The sequence below is a fragment of the Pleurodeles waltl genome, chromosome 7, assembly GCF_031143425.1.
Source record: "Pleurodeles waltl isolate 20211129_DDA chromosome 7, aPleWal1.hap1.20221129, whole genome shotgun sequence".
NCBI classification, from domain to species: Eukaryota; Metazoa; Chordata; class Amphibia; order Caudata; family Salamandridae; genus Pleurodeles; species Pleurodeles waltl.
The window spans coordinates 111,877,870-111,898,865 of record NC_090446.1 but is presented as its reverse complement, the minus strand read 5'-3'; the positions used below and the strand labels follow the sequence as shown (position 1 = coordinate 111,898,865).

The 20,996-nt window shown below is 42.7% G+C and overlaps 1 protein-coding gene across 3 annotated transcripts in view; it reads left to right on the top strand.

The window, feature by feature from the left end:
- Window positions 1-20,996, top strand: part of KCNQ2 (potassium voltage-gated channel subfamily Q member 2) — a 312,417-nt gene that overhangs the window by 138,333 nt on the left and 153,088 nt on the right. For all 3 annotated transcript variants that reach the window (XM_069243203.1, XM_069243202.1, XM_069243204.1), the window contains exons 2-3: window positions 10,522-10,612; window positions 18,950-19,076. In XM_069243203.1, the coding sequence (XP_069099304.1) occupies window positions 10,522-10,612; window positions 18,950-19,076 (218 nt within the window). The remainder of the gene's footprint in view (window positions 1-10,521; window positions 10,613-18,949; window positions 19,077-20,996) is intronic.

Genomic DNA, 20,996 nt, shown 5'->3' with positions numbered 1-20,996 from the left:
AAAAGGTTATTTGAGGTTGCGCTAGACCATGGTAAATCCAAAGTTCAGGCCGAGCATGACACAAGGTGGGCTGACTATAGAACCCTCCCTGGATCAGCTGAGAAAGAACCTTGGATGAAATAAGCGTCAACGTCGAGGACTAGATACGTGGAGCAGAGGAGGAAGTGCATTGTTGTCTATTGAGGAGATGTAGGCGATGTGTCAGTTCTGAGCTGCGCAGCATTGAGGATGCGTCAAAGGTTAGGTAGTGTTGGGCGTTGAGGCAATGGCATCAAAGTGCTGGGTTGAAACGATACGTCAGCGCTGAGCTGCGCAAGGTTGAAAATGCGTTGAAATCTGGGGACTATTCATCATGCAGTTGGCAACGTGGTGTCTGTGGCTTGGGCATCCATGGTGAGGCGTCAGCATCGAGTGAATTGCGATGCACCATCGTAGATGCGTTGGTTTTCTTGAGTTGCAGCACAGATACTCACTTCCAAGGTTCCAGGACTGCATTAGCACCACTTGCAGAGCAGGACTCAGAGTCCAGGTGCTGGTTGCAGATCACAGGCAGTCTTTGATGTCCCTAAGACTGCAGGAGAAGGGGGGCAAGCCAAAAAGCCCCTGGAGTCACTCTGGGTTCAGATGAGAGGAGGTCCGGTCCTTCCTCAACAGGGCAGAGATCAGCAGGCAGCAGGATAACTCATCAAAGCAGAGAGCAGTCCTCTTAGGAAAGCAGACCAACAGAGTTGGGCAGTCTAAAGGCATGGGACTCCTTGCAGCACAGTAGTCCTTACTCCTGGCAGGGTTTTTTCACAGGTCCATTAGTATACTAACGTGGTATGGTAAGAGGCGCAGTACTTATACCCAAAAGTGCTTTTGAAGTGGGGTGACTTCAAAGAAGTGCACAGGGGGCCTATCTTCCTAACCCTGGCTCCAAACTACCCGCTGGGGGTAATCAGCCTTCTGTGTGGGGAGAGGCAGTCATTAGTCAGGTATAAGCGTCGGCAACCTCTCCCTCTTCCTGCCCAGGAAGAGCCCTCAGAATGCAGATGAGTACCCTATCACACCCACCCTTCTTCTGTTTGTGGCTGTCTAGAGGGAATGCACAAAGTGTGCCTGTCACCTACCCCAGGAGACAGGCTGCAAGGCACACAGAGCACTAAAAGCAGAGAAAAAAGAGGCATTTCTAAAAATAGTAATTTTAAATCCAACTTTACCACTAAAGAGGATTTACCATTATTAATCCAAAAATATGAAACAAATCAGGAATTACATCTTAAAAGTATATTAAGAGATTCCCAAGGCTAGCCTATGAGAGGAGTAGGAATGACAGTAATGAAAGACAAATGTAGCTGTTTGTCACTACCAGGGCATGTAAAACTTAAAATGTCCTACCTTTACCTTACACAACACCTTGCAATGAGGGCTACCTGCGGCCAACCCTTGGGTGACATATGTATAATAAAAGAGGAGTTTAAGACTTGGTAAGTAGTTTAAAATGGCATTAAACTGCACATAAAGGCTCTGCGATGGCGAGCCTGAGACAGGTTTGAAAGGTTACTTTTGTGGGTGGCACAACCAGTGCTGCAGGCCCACTAGTAGCATTTAATGTACAGGCCTCGCATATATGGTATACCACTTTACAAGGGACATACAAGTACATTAAATATGCCTATTCTGTACACACCAATGTTATCATGTTTTAGGGGAGAAGTACGTGCACTTTATCACTGGTCAGCAATGGTAAAGTGCCCAGAGTCCTAAGGGCAACAAAATGAGTTCAGAAAAAGAGGAGGAGGAAGGCAAAAGGATTGTGGTGACCCTTCAGAAAGGGCCATTTTCCAACAATCCAGTCCAAGATTTTTCTTTGCATTCTGGGGCTCGTAGTCCTAATTTTATAATGGAATAAATAGACCGCAAAAGTTTTTAAAAAAACGTGCCCTGCCTTTTCCACCTGGGGTACCGAGCCATCTATTGCTTTTTCTCTACATTTCAAAAATGTTAATATTTTTTTTGCTCCAATATTAAAACATTAAAAATGTAAGTGAGTGGCTTTATGTATGCTTCCCATTAAGCCCCTTAGCGTTAGTATGCTAGCATTGTTTCCGAAACGTTCAAGGAGGGGTGTGTTAAGAATGGTCCAATCACCGTCTGCCGTTCCTTATGTAAAACGGCGCTGAAGAGGTACAGGAAAACACTTGTGTTTCCAGATGCATCCATTAGCTGGCACGGAGCAGCCTTCCCAGCCTTTTATTGAGTCAGCGATCGATAGGTGTAAGGGCGCAGAGAGCTCTGAGCTCAGCGCTCCTTCCGACGTGAGTGCTGTCGTTAGCAGAGAGAAGGTCGTGGAACTGGGGCCGGCTGATCAATACGAGGCCACGGCCGCCAACTGAGTGGCAATAAAATGGCTGCTCGTACCTGTGCACTACCGTGATGGAAAGGGAGGACATACTTACACCAGAGTACACTCTCCGCAGGGCACCAACTTTCCTGTGTTTTATAAGAACACAAGGTTCCACTTTCGAAACGTTATCCCAGACGAATAACACAACGTACGAGAAAGCCTCTATAATTTAATTTGAACTTCTGATTAAAAAATTTAAAATACGTGAATTATTTGATTTCCTTACAAACCTTTCTCAAGTTGCAAAAATATATATGTAGATTCTCCCCAGTTTGAGTATGACTGCATCACTAAGGGATCATTTAGGGTTTGGCTGAACAGGAGAACTACTGTAAATTGGCACATACATGCCAGTAGACCTGGTTCAGATTGGAGACTCCTGATTTTTTAAGCTCAAACTCAAAATGCCTTAATTTTAGCTGTCTCCTGCCTGAGACTGCCTGTGCTCAATACTAATCAATGGTAAAAATCCATTCTCCTGATTTGTTTTTCAAGTCTCCCACTTACTTTTTCTATAATATTTCCATATAAGTTGGGGGTTCTCGCACTTCATCAAGTCCCAGGCTTACACCACCTCATTTTGCGGCCAAGGAACCACCTGGTTTGTGACCGCGGAACCTCAGCTGGCTTTGCATCAGAAACCTTCAGTCAGCAGCCTGTATGCCACAGGGCAGCTAGGTAGTGAACTTTGGATGATCTAATTTCACCTGTCTTGCCTATGACACCATCCTTGCAGGAAACGGGAGGAAGGGCCAAGTGTAGGGAACAAACCTCTCACTTTTTGGATGTTTGTTTCTGAGAAACCAATAGATGTAATTCCATGGGGCCCTGCCCCTGCCTACAAGTTAGACGTTTTTCATCAAAATTTACCAGAGCACTCTCAACAGGGTGAGGCCCTCCACCAGGCTGAGCTCAAAACTACAATTTTAATCCTTTTTATTTTGATGAAATGTTGACTCAATGAGGGTGAAATCTCATTCCTTATCATCAAAGACACTGGGTTTCCAGTTGTGCTCTTTTGATTTACAATCTATTCTGGCTGTTATAATATTGTTTGATTCCATTGAACTAATTAGGGCAACACATATGATAACAATAATTTGTAAATGAAAGTCCCTGGACCACATGTGACCTAATGAGGTGGCCACCAATCACTCAATGTTGTTGGAAGCGAAGATGCAACCTTAACTTTACTGACACTACTCAAAGACCATGGAACACAGCTGTTTTACAGAATCACCACAGTTGACTACAAGAGAGTGTCAGATTGCAACAAACTGAGAAAAGCTATTGTGGTGACCAGAAACTTACAACGCACCAGCAATATATGTGAAATCAACAGTTAGTTTCCATCCTACTGTCTCTGTTTCTAACAAATGCTATCTAAACGATTGGTGACTACTTAAAGATGTCTAGTTCACTGAAAAGTAGCTTATGTGTGTCTCTTTCTGATTTTACTGTGCTGAATTTCTGGTTTGTGGTGGACTATTATTTTGGTGGATATGGGGCATGAAGGCAGGTGAAAGTGTGCATTTAGTTTAGTTGTTTCTGTGGTTTCAGTTGAAAGTATGTGCCAGTGTCTACCTGCCCCTTAGAGCGCAGAGTATTTTTTGCTGTCTTAGGCTATTTCCAAAAGGGTGTCAGAAGGTTTATCAACGTGGCATGTTTCTGAGTTAGGCTGTGGTCTGTAGTTATGTGGATGATGTTTTTGTGGAGGTGTTGTTTTTGGTTTTGTGGTGTGCATGTGATGAATGGGGTAAAAATGGAAGATTAATTTGCAGTGGCGATTTGGTGGCAAATTACATTGGAGGGGTGCAACACACACACACACAAAAACTACACATAACACACTGCTATAACTACACATAACTCACTAATTTAACTACACATACACACTCATATAAATATAAAAACAATCACTTACCTTACTCGATGTCAGCAGCTCGTCCATGTTGTTCTAAAGCACTTCCTCTGAATGCAAAGGCCACAGCTAACTCCCTCAACCAACCAAGACGCTGTTTTCATACTATTAAACAGCATGAAATAAGCGTCTTCATCGGCTTGAGTGGGCCGCCCCACACTCCAAAATGAATTGTAGGCCTGAGCCTGCTCCCCAACCCAGCTGTCCAAGACAGACGGGTTGAAGAGGTTTGAATTGTCAGTTTGGCTGTAGCAATGTAGCCGGCCAAACTAACATGCGCATTTCAAACTGAAGTGGCCACTCCTCAGTACTGCCAATCATTGGCAGCAGTGATGCACTGTCCTCACCCCACTCTCGCACTCTGCTGGCAGAAAGCTTGGAAAATAAAATCGCAAAAAAATATTTCTATTGCCATTTATTTTACGCCTCCTGCACAGCAGTGTGTGGGAGGAGGAGAGTTCGGGTGACGCTTCTCTGCTCCCACTGAGGAACTGTCGCTGTGAATTTGTAATACTTATGATGACATACCGTAGCAGTGAGGGGCACATACTCTGCCCATTTTCGAAGTTTAAGTGTTACCAGGCTTACTCAGCCTAGTTGGACTGGCATCTAGGGCAACCAGGCAGTGCCTAATGGGCGGGCCTGATAGATCAGTGTGTAGGCCATTTTTTGGCTATCGGTAGGCCTGTTTTACGGTCTGCTGGGTCGCTTTTACTGTTAATTTTGCTGATATTAAAACAAACATTCCCTGCAGCAAGCTCAAATCCATGCAGAATCCATACTTTGCAAAACATGTATATAGCTTGTCTTTAGAAGTTCAGAACTGCCACGATTTGCAAATGCAGCCACTTTTAAGCTACCTAGGGCCATATGTACTAAAGCATTTTCCCATCGACACAGAATGGGTAAAACCCTTTGATACATCTGGCCCCTAATTCACTATTGGGTTGCACTTTTATTATGGTCTCTGAGCCACCTTTATGTCCCAGTCCTAACCTGGCTTACTATGAAGAGCATATCACTGTAGACCTGAAGGACACAGGGGCTAGTCTACGGTCCTATGCACTGTATGGTAGAGCTCCAGGGACAAAGCCCTTGAGCCAACTGTGGGACCTAATATACCAAATCCATCTGGTTTAATCTGAGACTAAACAAAAACAGCCTCATTTTACAAGTCAAACTGAGATGGAAGATGCGGGCCACAAGCTTGTCCATGTACTGAAACGTACCTGTGGAACAGACCACGGCAAAGCAAACAAACCTCTGCCTATTCCCTTACAATTCTTTTTAACAGTAACAATGGGTAAAGGGCCCCAAGGGTCCACTTTCATTTTACAAATGGGTTATCACCCCGACTTGGGATATATTAACTTTTCAATGGTTTGCACCTGCTATTTCAGTCCTAAAGGAGTGATACATACGGGTAGAAATTGCTGATTGGAAAGGACACCTACAACACACCCCTCCCAAATAACGTTTCCTTAACTATTTCTAAGTCCACTTTAGGATTCAGAAAAAAGAGACTGACTTCTAAAATGGGTTCAGTGCATTGGAGAAAGCATTTTTGCAGTCACAAACTCAGAATCAGTGCTTTTGTGACTTTAAAAATGTTTTGTACATCTGGCCCTAGGTTTAGTAAATCTTTCTCTTTATAAATAGAAAAGACTGAGAATTTTATATTGTTTTCATCTTGTGTGCAGTTGTGGTGCTTATCTAAAAGTACCTTCCACAAACTTTCAGAGGTGCATTTTACTCAGCCTCTTGCAGAAGGGAAATTAAACATTCAAATTGGATCCATAATTTTTTCTGCTTATGCAGCATGATTCCAACTTTATTTGACAGGTAATCTAAGTTGGCCTTGCACGCTCTAGATCCATTATACTATGAAGTTTATTCTTTCTCTTCCGATTCCACGTACGCCATCCCAAAGGCAAGAAGCATTCTTCAAACTGAACATTTAAATGGAACTGAAAATGTAAATTTTTTATGTACCTTTAAATACATGTAGGCTGCTAATAAGTGCTTGCAATTCTACGCTCGATAGGTCTAGTGAGACACAGAGATATAGCATAAGATGATTTTTCTAAGATCTTACAATATGACTAAATCAGAAAGTTGGAACTGAAACTTAGGTCTCCTGTCTCCAATGCTGGCATCATAGCCACAGTTTTACAACAATTGGTCTCTAATTGTGCTTTCAAATTCCCTGAATGCAATTTCCTCTAGAGTGTCTACGCAAGATTTGCCCGAAATACCCAACAGTGATTGTCCATAAAATTTGCAAATCGATTTATTTGAATGAATTAACGGAATTACACAACATTTTTTTGTTTATAACAAACTCTACTGTTTATGAAAGTTAGAAATACAATAATTTAAACAATTACACTTAAACACCCTTTTAACACCAGTAGGCTCACCCCTACAGAATAGCTATTGCTTGAGTCAGCTATAGAGAGCTGTACGTAACATTTAATATGATTGGTAATCTAAGAAAGTGTTATATAACTGTCAATTCAACAATAAATCCTTCTGGAAAAAATTGTAGTCCTCCTACAGGTGCCTTGTTACGCGGTTTTCACTTGTGTGGGACTTGGCCATTTATTTACACCATAGGGAAAACAATTCTTCACAGATCAATTCATACTAGAATCCCAATGCAGCTTTGCTTCATAACACAAGATATTGCCAGCTGCAGCAACCAATCTATTATCCCGCTGACACGGCTGCAGGGTGGCTCTACTCTTCAAGGGCGACCTAATGACCTGGAAACCAAGGTGCTGTAGGTGCTACAAAAGCAGTGACATCTTGACTTTAGTTTCTTGGTCACTGCCCAGAAGTTGATCCCTTTTCATCTGACATTGTATGTTTTGCTCTCCATCAGGGCAAATGGAATTATGAGTAGGGGTGGATCAAATTATGTGGCAGTGTTGACTAAATTAGGCGGCTAGAAGAGGAAAATTATTCAGCTATACAATAGGGCAGTCACACTTTGCAAAGTGCCTTCCACAGCACAGCAACAAGTGTTGCCTTATTTTTAGTAACTTTTGAACTCCTTGGAAAAAAAATTGAAACATTTGTTTGTGTTGAAATCTGCAGTTTACGTGGAAGATGATGGACCACGTGGCAAATGTAGCAAATCGATAACTATGCAAAAAACATCCCGGCCATAATTCCAGGGACCCTGCTCATCATCTTCTCTTCTGCCTCTAGCAGAATACTGCTTCCTAGAGCAGGGATTCAGAACGCTGGAAATTGATACAGTAGCAAGTGCAGATTTAGGATTTATATTGTCTGAAAATTGAGTGACTGTATTAAAATGTAATTCACTAATGTCTATCCAGGCTTTTGTATTGCGGAGGTATGATTTAGATGTTCCTGCTTTATTAATAAGACAAATACAACAGTAAACCACAGGAGTTACCTCCCACAGAGTTTAATATCTATAATTTCTTCATTATCTTAGAAAGTATAATATGTATGACTGTGGCTCCTGGTTTTATGGTATTTTTTAACATTTCCTCCTGTATTTATCCATATGTATTTTTGGCCATATTATTGTTTTTTATCTATGTTTATATTGTATTTTAGGAATAAAAGGAGTTATACAATGGTATATTCCCACATTTATTTAACTCTTACTTATTTAACTCTTGGATGTGCATTTGTATGTGGATGCCTGTCGTGTTTTAGCAAATAGGCAGCCACATATAACAAAACAGTATGCCCACAGGTGCATCTTAGAGGTATACTATAAATATATGTTAACATATACGCCTTTATTTAAGGAAATATCATCCTGTTTTTTAACTCCCCAGGCTGTGTATCTGCTCAGCTTTCGCCTCAAATTCATGAAAGGCAGCATGGAGAGCCTCTAACAAAAAGCTCTTAAAAATTAATACTGATGGGACACATGTTGTTTTCTGTATGTACTTATCTGTAAAAATCAATTAAAATGAAAAACTGTGACCCTTATTTCTGACAAATGCTGATAAGCTTACTACATTAAGAATAAAACAAAGATTGAGTTTGCACATGGATATAATCATATGATCAGCATGCGTAATAACTGCCTCTTTATTCACACAGCATGGTTCTTTAGTGAATTATAGGGAAAACATTTTCTTTCTACTTCTCTTTCGATTACATTTTCCTAAATCATTGTACTTAATAGTCAACAGATTTATGAGTTGTTCTTTACCTTATAGAATGTGTATCTGTTTAAGGTCCAAATGTCTAGGCTTTCCACAGAAATGACAGTGCCTGTTCATATATTATCCTCCGTCTAATTTCAAGGACAATATTCAACTGCTTGATATTGGATCAATTCCAAAGCGTCCATAGTGTATGATTTAATGTCTGTTACTGGGTAAAAGGGTATAGCAATGATTACATAATATCCAAGTTCTCACTCATATGTAAGTGTGTATTGCTCATACTATGCAAGTGTACCATATAGAACATAGGCCCTCATTACAACCTCAGCGGTCTTTACAAAAGACCGCCGAGGCTGCGAGAGCCAGAATACTGCCAGTGTTGGCGGTATTTCTGGCTCCCTATTACGACTTTTCCACGGGGCCAGCGGTCGGTAAAAGAGTTACCGTCCGCAGGCCAGCGGAAAAGTCACATCAACATAGAGCCGGCCGCAATGCTGATTTGCAGCAGGTGCAGTAGCACCCGTCGGGCATTTCAAATGCGTGACGGGGCTATGCCTGGGGGCCCCTGCACTGCCCATGCCAAGTACATGGGCAGTGCAGAAGCCCCCAGGGGCACCCCAAGTCCCCCTTACCGCCAGCCTTTCCATGGCTTGCGCTGCTGCCCTGGGGATTATGACCGTATAGTGGAGGGGCTGACGGTAATGCCGTGACTATTGCGCCACGGTCATAATAGGTAGCGGAACACCACCAGCCTGTTGGCGGTGTTACTGCCAGCTTACCGCCGGCCGCAAGGGTCATAATGAGGCCCATAGTGTATGCCATCGAGAGCCACAAGGGTATAAAAGGTCACTTACTTTTATTACACCCAATGAACTTCTATTATTTGTTATCTTCATCTGTGCTACAACATTTAGGGTTTACAGTAAAGTAAACTATATCTACTTGCTAGGGCCTTTTCAAAAAGGCATTTATTCTACAGCATGTAAAATAGTACTCTTGTAGTAATCTTTTGACTTCTCTTACATGTCTTTGCAGATTGGTCCCAAAGCATCTAACATGGGAATAACATTGTAGTATTCGGGGAATATTCATATACAATTTATACAAATGGAAGGGATTGTACCCGTTTTTCCACTTTTACTGTTGGGAGTTGATTATTTTGGGGCCATTCCCAAAGGAATGTTAATGTACATTAATGAGTATTTCTGTTGAATTACATCCCCTATTCATAAATGCTATGAAAGGCCACTTAATTATCCACTGGCCTTGCAAGGGTAGTGTTAGATTTAACTCATGATGGCTGAGCAGTGTTTCATCTCTATCAATCAATTTAAGTATTGATATAGTAGAGTGAGGATGATAAATATTGTAATTCGCTCAATGTCTTCAGAAATGACTGGTAAGCTTTTCTGCCTCAATTGTCAGTTTTCCCCTTACTTTAACTGTGCAGTCATCCAAATAGACTAACAATTTTAATTGGTGGAATTCTGCATGGTAGTTCTGCACATGCACATAAATTGTAGCATTGACAAAGGTCTACCCATTCTGGTCCAGTGGATTATCCAATGGACTGGAGTATTCAACAGTGGGTCTCATGGCCCGACCCTTGACAGATTTTCGAGATCTTTCCAGAGTTTTATATTTTCATATATAATGAACCTAGATGGGAATCAGTTACAAATTATGGTCCTGATTTAGAGGTTGGCACATGGGGTTACAAAATGTGATAGATATTCCATCCACCTTCTTACGGTTCCATGATCGCCTACCTCCTGTGGACATCATAATACAATGGGTGGGATATCCTTCATGTGTGTGACGGAGTAACTTGTCTGCCAAACTCTATCTCAGGTCCTATGTGGTTATTCTGTAAATCTGATGTGATTATGAGCATTACCAGAGCCACCTTTGGACAACTCCACCTTTCTTCCAGAATTTGGAGATTACTGAATCGTTTGGAAATACATTACCTGAATTGGCTCTTAGAATTTCCATTCAACTTTAGTCACAGAATTCATATAACTTTAACATTTGTCTTTCTTGTTTTTATTTTGCAGTTTCCTCCTGGTGTTTTCCTGTCTGGTGCTGTCTGTCTTTTCTACCATTAAGGAGTATGAGAAGAGTTCTGAAGGGGCACTCTATATCCTGGTAAGCTATATTCATATAATATTTAAAAATAGATCTGAGTGAGAAGTGAGTGGATACATGCTGTAGGTCTGTGAGAGTTTGGTGAATTTATTTATAAATATTTATAAATTAGGACATTGAAACTTTTATTTTCTATATTGTTTTAATTTTCAAAAAATAATTTAGAACAAAAAAATAGGAATTATAAATATTTGTGACAACATTTTATTACGTTTGATAACACAGCATGTTGGCATTTGCCATTTATTATTAAGGTATTAGCTTTCCTAAGTCGGGGAGGAGGTGATTAAATCAATGATGGTTTCCTTACTTTGGTTGTTAAAGAACCCTTTCTCGTTTGGGAATAAAGAGGATTCACTTTCTAATTCCTGACTCATTTGGTCACCGACCAATAACAAAGAATCTTTAGTACTCAATGTGTTGTCTGCTTTTTAGCAATTCTAATAAGGTGTGTGAAGAAATTGTAGAAGATGTTGCATGTTTTAATATATTTTTTGCGAAATGCTTGTACATTTCTACAGTACTTTTTATGAGAGCAGGAATAGCATAATTGTATTTCAAATTATTCCACAACATCCCATGGTGCTAAACAGTGGTGGCTGATTGCTTTTGAAAGTGGTGGGGCGATCAGGCAGATATATCGACTGCAGGAATGCCCATAGGCGAGTTGCGGCTGAAGACAATACGAGCTTCTCACAGTGCCTACCACCGCCTGGCAGTGTGTTAAACTAAATAAAAAAATATAATAAATAAAAAATATACTTACCTATTCTTCTCCAGTCCCTCAGTCTGTGGCAAAAAGGCGTCAAGGGGTCTCTGAGCCACCTATCCTAACCAATTCAGATGTTACTCTCATGCTGTTCACCAGCATCAGTGAAATGCCTAGATTGGATGGAGTGGGCTGGCTCAGTGCTCCTAGAGGCACTGGTGCCCTGTGCCTGGTCTCCACCCAGCTGTCTAAGACACCTCAGGTTGGAGAGGTTTAAAATGCGCATGTCTGGCTGGCTGTTGCAAGAAATCCAGCCAAAGTGACATGCACACTTTAAACTTTAAGTGTGCACTACTCCTCCTCCCCTGCTGCCAGTAACAGTAATGACCCTGCCCCAACACTTGGTGTAGTCTGGCTGGCTGCACTGAAAAATAAAACGGTAATAAAATAATTTTATTATCATTTTTTTTTTCATGTTTGCTGCGCTGGCAGCAGGGTGGCCGGTGCTCTTCTGCCCTAATGGAGGCACCACCTCTGGTGCTAAAATCACATTCTTTGAGATGTCTACCAACCACTGAAGGTGTGCCGCAAAATACTTTACTTCACTCCTTTCATGTGTGGCCGCTCACGTGATACTCAGATAATATCGCAATATGTTAATTTAGTTCAGGACTTGTGCCACTCGGTCACAACAGTGACGGATATACCTTCCACCAAAATTTAAATCCCATTATAGCCTATGGGATTTAGATTTCAACAGATGGGATACACGTCACCGTTGTGATGGAGTAACCCATTCGCCCAGTACTAAATCAGGCCGTTATTATTCTGCCATTTAGTGGTGATGGGAAGTGGTGATGGGTGTTCCTTTAGGATGCTGGGGGTCTACCCCCTCCCAATCTGCATCCTTTAAAATAAACATTTGTAGCTGAACAAATATTTGATTTATAATACATTATGGTCACCGTCTGATAGCACAAATGCTATGTATGTACGTCATTCTCTGAATTACATTTTGATGGAGGACTTATCTCTGAACAGCCCCCAAGTTCTAATAACAGTGGCATCTGGAAACTATCAGCCTTGTTGCACAGATGCATTGTAATCCATGGCGGTTTTCGGCGTAGGTAAGCCTGAGGAAAGCCAACATGCGAATTGTAGCCAGAGCCTACCCTTTTGTACAGCGGCGGCTGCTGCAAATCTCAAGGGGAGGGATGGGGGAGATGGGTACGGGGAGTGGGGGGGAGTAAAATAATATATTTTTCAAAAACGTACCTGCTCCCGCCGCCCATCTCAATCCTCTTCCTAAGATTGCGCTAGTGTCCCAGCAGTCCCTGGTATACCAGCACAGGCTCCCCAGCAGTCCTGTTGCTCCTCTCATGCTATCCCTAGCATGAGAGTAGCACCAGAATTGGTCAGAGTGGCTTGTTCTACCGTTCAGTCAGTGCTCTGGGGTCTGTGCTGTTTTTTCCAACTTGGCTGTAACACATCCGGGTTGGCGAAACCTAAGTGCACATGTCAGTTTGGCCGGCCTAAGATGGCGGGCTAAACTGACATGTGCACTTAGTGCACACTGACTACACTCCCCCTCCTCCCCCCGCCCGTGGACCAGCCCCACCCCTCCCTGCACCTGATGGCTAAAATATTGTTTTATATTTCAACTGCTGGCTCAGCCTGTGGGGCGACGCTTCTTCGCCATCGGGAATGAGCCGCTCCTGCTTTCCTACTCAGCAGAGGTTAAGTGCATGCAAGTGTGCGTGATGAGACCCTTCTGGCAATTCCCCATAATTCCTTCAGGGCAGGCCTCACTGTGCTTGGGTGCTACTCTCTTCCTTCAGTTCAGTGTAACAGCGAAAATGTCATGGAACAGACCGAATACAGACCTCTCAGAAGGGTCGCGCACCTTTAGATCAGGGGTGTAACGTGTCGGGTCGTGGATAAGCACCAATAACCACACCGACACAAGATGTGGTGAGTGGCAGTAACTTTTATTCACTCTGCTCCGTAGCGTTGGGTAAAGACTCTTTCTCGCTCCTCATATTTAAAGATTCTCCCTACGTCACCCAGGGTGCACCTGTTTGATCCCGGTTATAACAGAGGATGAGCCACAAAGCCCCTGCAGGATATGGGTGAGATGGACCGGCCGTTGCTCTGACGTCGACACTACATCACGGAGGCTCCTGCAGCCCCCGTGGTGCGCAGGAGGTGGGGCTCCCCAGGGTTTCTGGTTTTGGAACGGGCGCCCAAACCCTCTAAGCCCTGCCATTGATTGCCCTGCAGAATGCGTGCAATTAAATGGAATTTAGAAACAGCTTAAAACTGGGGAAAGCCACTCCCCTTTACCAAGCAGACCCCTGCAAGGTAGGGGGTGCCAAACCATTTGGGGGGGGCTCATTGATCCCATTCTCCGGTGGTGTGGCTATCATTTTGCGTTACACCACTGCTTTAGGTGTCCTATCAGTCTGCCCTGCAGCAGGTACTTCAATTCTAAAAGCACACTACACTGCTGATTAGAAGAACGATTGAGGGCCAGATGTGGCAAAGCTTTTGCAGATCGCAAACAGCGAATTTTGCTGTTTGCGACGTGGAAAAACCACATTGCGATGCCCAATCCCCGTTTTGCGAGTCGGTAACCTGGTTACGGACTCGCAAAACGGGACTGCGAGTCGCAATTAGGAAGGGGTGTTCCCCTTCCTAATTGCGAGTCGCAGTGTGATGCTGCATTGCTTTGTGACCGCGAACGCGGTCGCAAAGCAGTCACAGGGTCCCCATGGGACCCTTTCCCCTTTGTGAATGGCATGGGAAACATTTTTTCAGAGCAGGCAGTGGTCCTCTGTCCTTTAAGGAAAACGGGCTGCATTACAAGCAAAAAAAACTGCTTTATTTAAAAGCAGTCACAGACATGGTGGTCTGCTGTCTCCAGCAGGCCACCATCCCTGTGAGTGCTGCGAGTCGCAAGGGGGTCGCAAATTGCGACCCACCTCATTAATATTAATGAGGTGGGCCTTTGCGAGCCCCTTGTGATTCGCAAATCAGGAATTTCGTACATCTGGCCCTAAATGCTTTACATTCTGAAAACCTTCTGGAATTAAATAACTGGATCGCTAGAGGAAATGACACCCTTCATCCCCGTTAGTATTTACTCACACACACAACATATAAATTGTGAAGGTAGAAGGCATATGTGCAGTAGGCGCTAGTACATACAAACGGAACAGACGTGACCTTTTCCTATAAATCCAGTGATGCCATTTATCAATCCAATGGCATTCTCTGGTTACTCTGTGCCCCACTGCTGTCACAGATCACCAGCAGTGACTGCTGCAGTGGAAAGTTTGTTAGTATAAGGGGGAGGTCTGTTAATGTGAAGGGGGACTGCAAACCACGTGACAGAGGTCAAGGGCAGTTAGGGTCCTACATAAATATGCAGTGGGGCATTAAATGTCTTCTTTAATGTCTGGTCTCATTGTGCAGTTTGTATTCAAAAGGCTTTTGAAGACAAAATGCGTACATTTACTCAAACCTTTATTTTTTTAAAGCAGTCGCAGACATGGTGGTCTGCTGACTTTCAAAGGCATCCCTGTAACTGTAGCCACTCGTAGTATGTATTAATTGGGCACCTATCTCATTAATATTAACGAGATAGGTCAAATTCAGTGCCTTAAATGGGAAAAAAATATGTTCAGGTACTCAATAAAATCAGCGATGGGTGTGGTAATGGGTGGGGTTAGGGGCGGGGCTAAATTCGAGAGACGATGATACATGAGACACTTATACTATTGAGCATTCATACTGCCCTTGATGGTAGTCTTAAATTGACCATATGTGCAGATTCCCTCCGTACATGCGGTGCACAGGATTTAACAGCTAGCATGATATCATGATCTTCAGAAATATGTATGCAGCCCATTTCATGGGAAAGATTAGATTGGATAATCGTCTCAATGCCTCAAGAGATTCAATACCAATTTACCACCTTTTGAACTGCACATAATAAGCAGCAGAATCTTGATGATAATTTCTACCCACTGTTATGTCTTCTTGGCTGCCCTCTGTGTTATGTTGATCAAGTATTTTATGATCCGCGGTTCAGTGAGTGGTTGAATTCGGCCCAACAGCATGTGAAATCGTCTTGTCACTGTGTGATCTTGACCCATGCTGTGTTGTGTTAGGCTAGTAACGAGTGGAAATGGCTCAAAACAGTTTGCTTTTAAGCCATACTTATCTGATCTTGAGTCACTGCTGTGATTTAGGCCAGTTCTAATACTGAACCTTCGATATCTTGTGCCAGTGATATGGGGTCTTAGCTCACCCCTGTCTGATTGTGGCTCAGCCACTTTAGATCTTTCCTGGGTGCTTTTTTCTACACAGAGGACAGATAATGAGAAAATCATGGTGAGCTGATGAAGAGCAGCTCTTAGGGCCTGATTTAGAACTTGCCAGAGCGGTTACTCCATTACAACGATGACAGATATCTTGTTTGCAGAAATGTAAATTCCATTGGATATAATGGGATTTCGATTTCGGTGGATGGGCTATCCGTCACCGTTGTGATGGAGTAACCCCTCCACCAAGTTCTTAGTGAGGTCCTAAGATACTAATGACATGCTTGCAAAACCTCGTGATTGAGACAGGGAAGTTACAATTATGTTTCAACTTTCTCACACTTCCTTTATTCTGATGAAAGCTAAGAAGAAAATACAATTTTGCAATGTGTATGACTCTAAAACTATTAGGTATGCCCAGTATGTTGCCATGTATAGAGTAGAGTGTGTAATGTGAATGGTCATGGGCCTTCCACCTATCTTCGCCTACCATCAAAGGAAATTGAGGGTGCAGCTTCTGGAGAGCAGTTTCAACACACACTCACCCAACTAGGTAATACCAATTCATACCTGTGCAATCCTGGAACTCCCCTTCCCCCACCCTCCTTCAGCACCATAGTTTTCAAAGAGTCATCATTTTAAGGGCTCAGCCTCATTTCCTCTTAAACACAAGGGGCATATTCATGAGGCCCATTGCATTTATATGAACTGTCCACACCAGACAATGCAAAAGGATCCTTGGAACAAATTTGACTGATTTTGAACGGTGCGCACTGGCCATCACTGCGTGTGATATTAGACCTGGACAGTGGTGTAGGTCAGTGTTATGTGATCCCAGCACTGTGGTATATTGGGTATCGATAGGGCAGCATGCAAATTTATGCTTTTGCCATATATTAGACAAGTGCTGTGTCATATTGGGAGTGCACTTTGTGATACTAGGCCCAATTGTTGTGATACTGCCACAACGTTGAGTGATCATTTTCTATTTAGATGGACTTAGACAGCACTGTGTAGTGAGATAAGTGCTACTAAATCACCAACATTATGTACAGGGAATTGACCGTACATCTCATTAAGGGGGGCAGATTTAAGAGCTCCTAATGCGTCCTCGTGCCACATTAGCATCATTTTTGTATGCTAATGTTGCCCAACAAGGCCAAAATCACTGCCCCAAATTTACAAAGTGGCTCAATGCGTACATCGCGCCACTTTCTAACCCTATATTATGCCTGCGCCAGGCATAATGTATTCAAAGGGTTCGTGGCCCCATTAGGCGGCACACCATTGTTCATAATGGACCTCAATGGGCTTTGCAGGATTAGGGCCAAAACGTTTTACGCTAATCCTGCAAAGCTCCGAACTAGTGTCAAAGAATTTGATGCTAGTTCCCCTAACTACCGCCATGGTGCGCGGTATCTTAGATACGGCGCACACATGGTGGCGTTACGGGGGAGTAAGGGGCACAAGAAAAGTGGCGCTGCACTGGGTGCAGCGCCACTTTTCATAAATCAGGCCCTAAGTGATAACCAGCTTCGCTGAGAAGTAGATTTGATTGCTCCTGATGTAGAGGCATGCGTATCTTCAACGCAAGACATACATGCTTTATACAGTTATCCGGCTGTAGTGATTGTTTTAATAATTGTTATGAAGTTTCAGTACGACTGGCATAATTCTGAGTTGGTTTATTAAATTAACTGAAAATGCCTCTAGTTCTCTTCCCCGGCTGCTGGATTTGACAGCATCAGACAGGGTGGACCAAAACGCCTTAGGAGGTCCATACTGGATGTAGCTGCACACTGTAAGTAAGGTGTGATAGGGATGCTTTTCAGGGGCCATCCTTTCTTTACAACGTGAAATGTCAGAGGCCTTTTAACTTTACATATGGTAACAAAGAGAGGTGTGAAGACCTGCTGGGAATAGGCCCTAAATCACAATGGAAGCCTCTAATCCATGAATGCAGCCAAGCCATCTACCTCATCGGGTTAATAGGTGGTGTGTCCTGGAAACTGATCGGCATAACAGCATTATTAATTACTTCAGTACCAGTTCATATATCAAACACAAGCGAAATGTATTATTAATAAAATTGATTAACTCGTTACACAACATGAAGGCCAAACACAATGATATGTTAATATTTCCTGGTTTTGTAATATTTGCAGGCAGATTCTTAATGCCATAGTCTTATATGCTTGCATTTGGCTGTAAATTTATATATTCTTGAGTGCACACACAGAAAGAAACAAGCAGAGTGTGCACACAAAACATTCCACGAATTTCCTTTAAAATACCTGCGGAGTGACGCGCATTCTCCACCTCTATCACTCGCTTTTCTCTCACACACAAGCAGGCAAACCCCCACACATCAGCAGCCACTCACTCTAAAAACTCAGATGGGATTAAAGCTATTTTACACCCTTAAACTCCCGTGGTTTTCTTAATTGCCGCTGTCAGCCGGGTCCCTGGATTCCGGTGTGTGCACAAATGCACACAATAATGTGAATGTGATTGACAGTGCAGGGCCTGAATGGACCCTGCGCTGTCAAACACACTATGCTAGTGAACACCCGGGCAATATGCAAATAAGCTTCTGCTGAATAGTTTAGCAGTGCCTCAGCTTGGGCTGCAGAGGCGCTTTGGTTGTCAGACAGCCTCGTGCTTAGCAGCACTAACAGCAATGAGCCTCTACCATTCAGGAGTACCGGTACTCAAAGTGATAAAAAGAAGAACTGCTGGTACTCAATACCTGCGAGTACCTGGCCATTTAAAGCACTGGTCGAATTAGCGATACATTACCAATCTGTGTTTTGGAAACTGACTTATTAGTGCATAGGTTGGTTTGCAAAATACAAATGCATTTGGTAAAAGTTGGTGGACAAACTGAGACCACTTTTTCTCAAAGGATTTTAATACGTAGGACCCTCAATGAAGTAAAGTTCCTGTCTGAAATCTAATGTGATCAGGTCATAATTTCAAATTCCACCAGGGTCAATTCAACCCTCCTTTGTCAAGAGCTTGGTAAAATATTTACCACTTAATTAAGTTCTAGCAACTAATATTAAGAAAGAACTTGTAGAAAGAGGTTGAAGTACAACATTAAAAATACGTTTCTATTATTTATTTAAGAATCCCTGGAAGGGCTCAATGGGTGCACTGAACATCTGTGTATCATAAATTATTCTAATTGCTTTTTAGACTTGGTAGTTTCTCTTGTAGTGTTCCACCATTTTGCCCCTCGCCAGGAAAGGATGTTGCTATGCAGTGGCGTGTGTTGACATGTCCCCCGCTTCTTCCCCGTAGGAGATCGTGACCATTGTGGTGTTCGGCGTGGAGTACTTCGTGAGGATCTGGGCGGCTGGATGCTGCTGTCGGTACCGAGGCTGGAGGGGTCGTCTCAAGTTTGCCCGTAAACCGTTCTGTGTCATCGGTAAGGGTTTTTTAAAATCTGAGACTGCCCAGTGACTGGACAAAGGGAAGTAGGGGGCGTAAGATTCAGGTACGCATTCCTTATCCTAATCATTGCCGTCTGCCCTATCTTCTTTGCTTTGGATTATAAGGGCATATTGGAACTACGCTGGTTCTAATGCTTTTCTGTGATACTTGAGTGAGTTCCATCATTTTATGCATATGTGACCTAGAATCCATATTGTACCTTTACTATTAGTACCACAAGTCTGTGAAGGCCACTCAATTCTGTTTCCATCTCTTGCCTTGAGGAGACATTCTGCAGCCATTTGGTAGAATCCCATTTCCTTCTTTGAAGACACACTAGTGTCTTAGTTAGGTCCAGCGCTTTGGAGAAAAGGCATTACTCTTGTCTGTATGGTAGCAGAGGCTGAAATGGGCAGGATCCATAAGGAGCCACTTCTTCATGTTTTTTGATTTCACAAGAGCAGCTTCCATAACTTTTATTTAAAAAAAAACATTTCTGAACTGTTAATGATGACCGAAAGTGAGGGGAGGGGTCTCCTGCTCTGTGAAGCTGAGGTAGGAACAGAGAGCTAAAGAAGAAATAAACCTTTTGCCAGTGTGCCTACTATCTAAAAGAAATGTAAATGTAAGCCATTGGTTAATCAGTAAATGTAAAGACTTCTTGGGAGCCAGTATCCGCTTTAATTTGTGAGTCAATTGAGGCTTAAGGGTGACAAAGATACATTCGGGTGTCTATCCTTTTAATGGACATTTATAAAAAATGTTTGCACTAGATAAAGTCTAAAATCGTATTACTAAACTATGGATTATGAAAGTAATTGTTTTAACTTAAGCACGAAATCTAATTTTTGGACATTTTGCTGCAGCCTATTTTACTGCGTGTAATACAGTTTTAAAATAATACAGTTACCTGAAGGTGAAAGATTAACAAAATAGTTAAAGAAAATGTTGGTCTTTTTAGCCATGTCTTTGATCCTTTTGTAATCTGGAGTCAACTGGCCCCCATGTAAACAATTAGTTAGATGGGTAGCACAGTAAAAATGAGAAACTCCTCTTGACAAACAAATGTTCTCTTCAAAGTGCTCCACTGCTTCTTGGAGTTGAATTTATGATATTTCAAGGAACCCTGGGCAAGCAACAGCCGCAATCCCTTGCAGGGCAAACCACAAAAAGTCACAAAATTAACCCTTGCTTAACCCTGGGTAGCTTGGCACAAAAATAAGTCAAGCTTAACTTAAACGCAATGTGTAAAGTATATATGTAGCACACAAACAGTAATAAAGTAGAAACACAACACAGGAAAAATCCCAATCCAATCTAGAAAAATAGAGTCAATTTTACTAAACTATTTGACAACTGCACAACAAAAATCCAATCAGTAGAACCGGACTTATCAATTTTTTAAGTTTTAAGTGAAATCTAGTTCCTAAAAGATCGAAACATCAACTGTGGACACTTAGTCACGCAAGGCCGGGTGAAAGTCATAAATTGAGGCCACACATGATGGAGTGAGGTTTGGATACAAGAAGTGGATTGGGCCCAGTGACCTTAAAAATATTTTGAGAGAAAAATGTCTTAGAAGGTAGAAGTCTGGTGGAGCCAGGTTGGAAGAGTGTCCGAGGTGGGAGCATCTTCCTCAGCGGATGGCCATGGAGCGGAGCTGCAGAGAAAATGTTTACCTTCGTACTTAGTTGTCGAAATGGAAATCAAAAATCTCCAGCTGGAAGAAGCAGAAGGCTGCAGCCGAAGACAGTTTTGCTGCTACGGAGAAGAGTGTAGCGGGAGAAGCCGCAAAGTCAATCCCACTGGCGATGCACCTTGGGTGGGTAGAGAAGCAGATTGGTCACCATCTCCTGGTTCTCAGAGATTTTTTTGGGCAAAGTCTGCAGTTTCCGAAATTGGCCACCTGGGCACC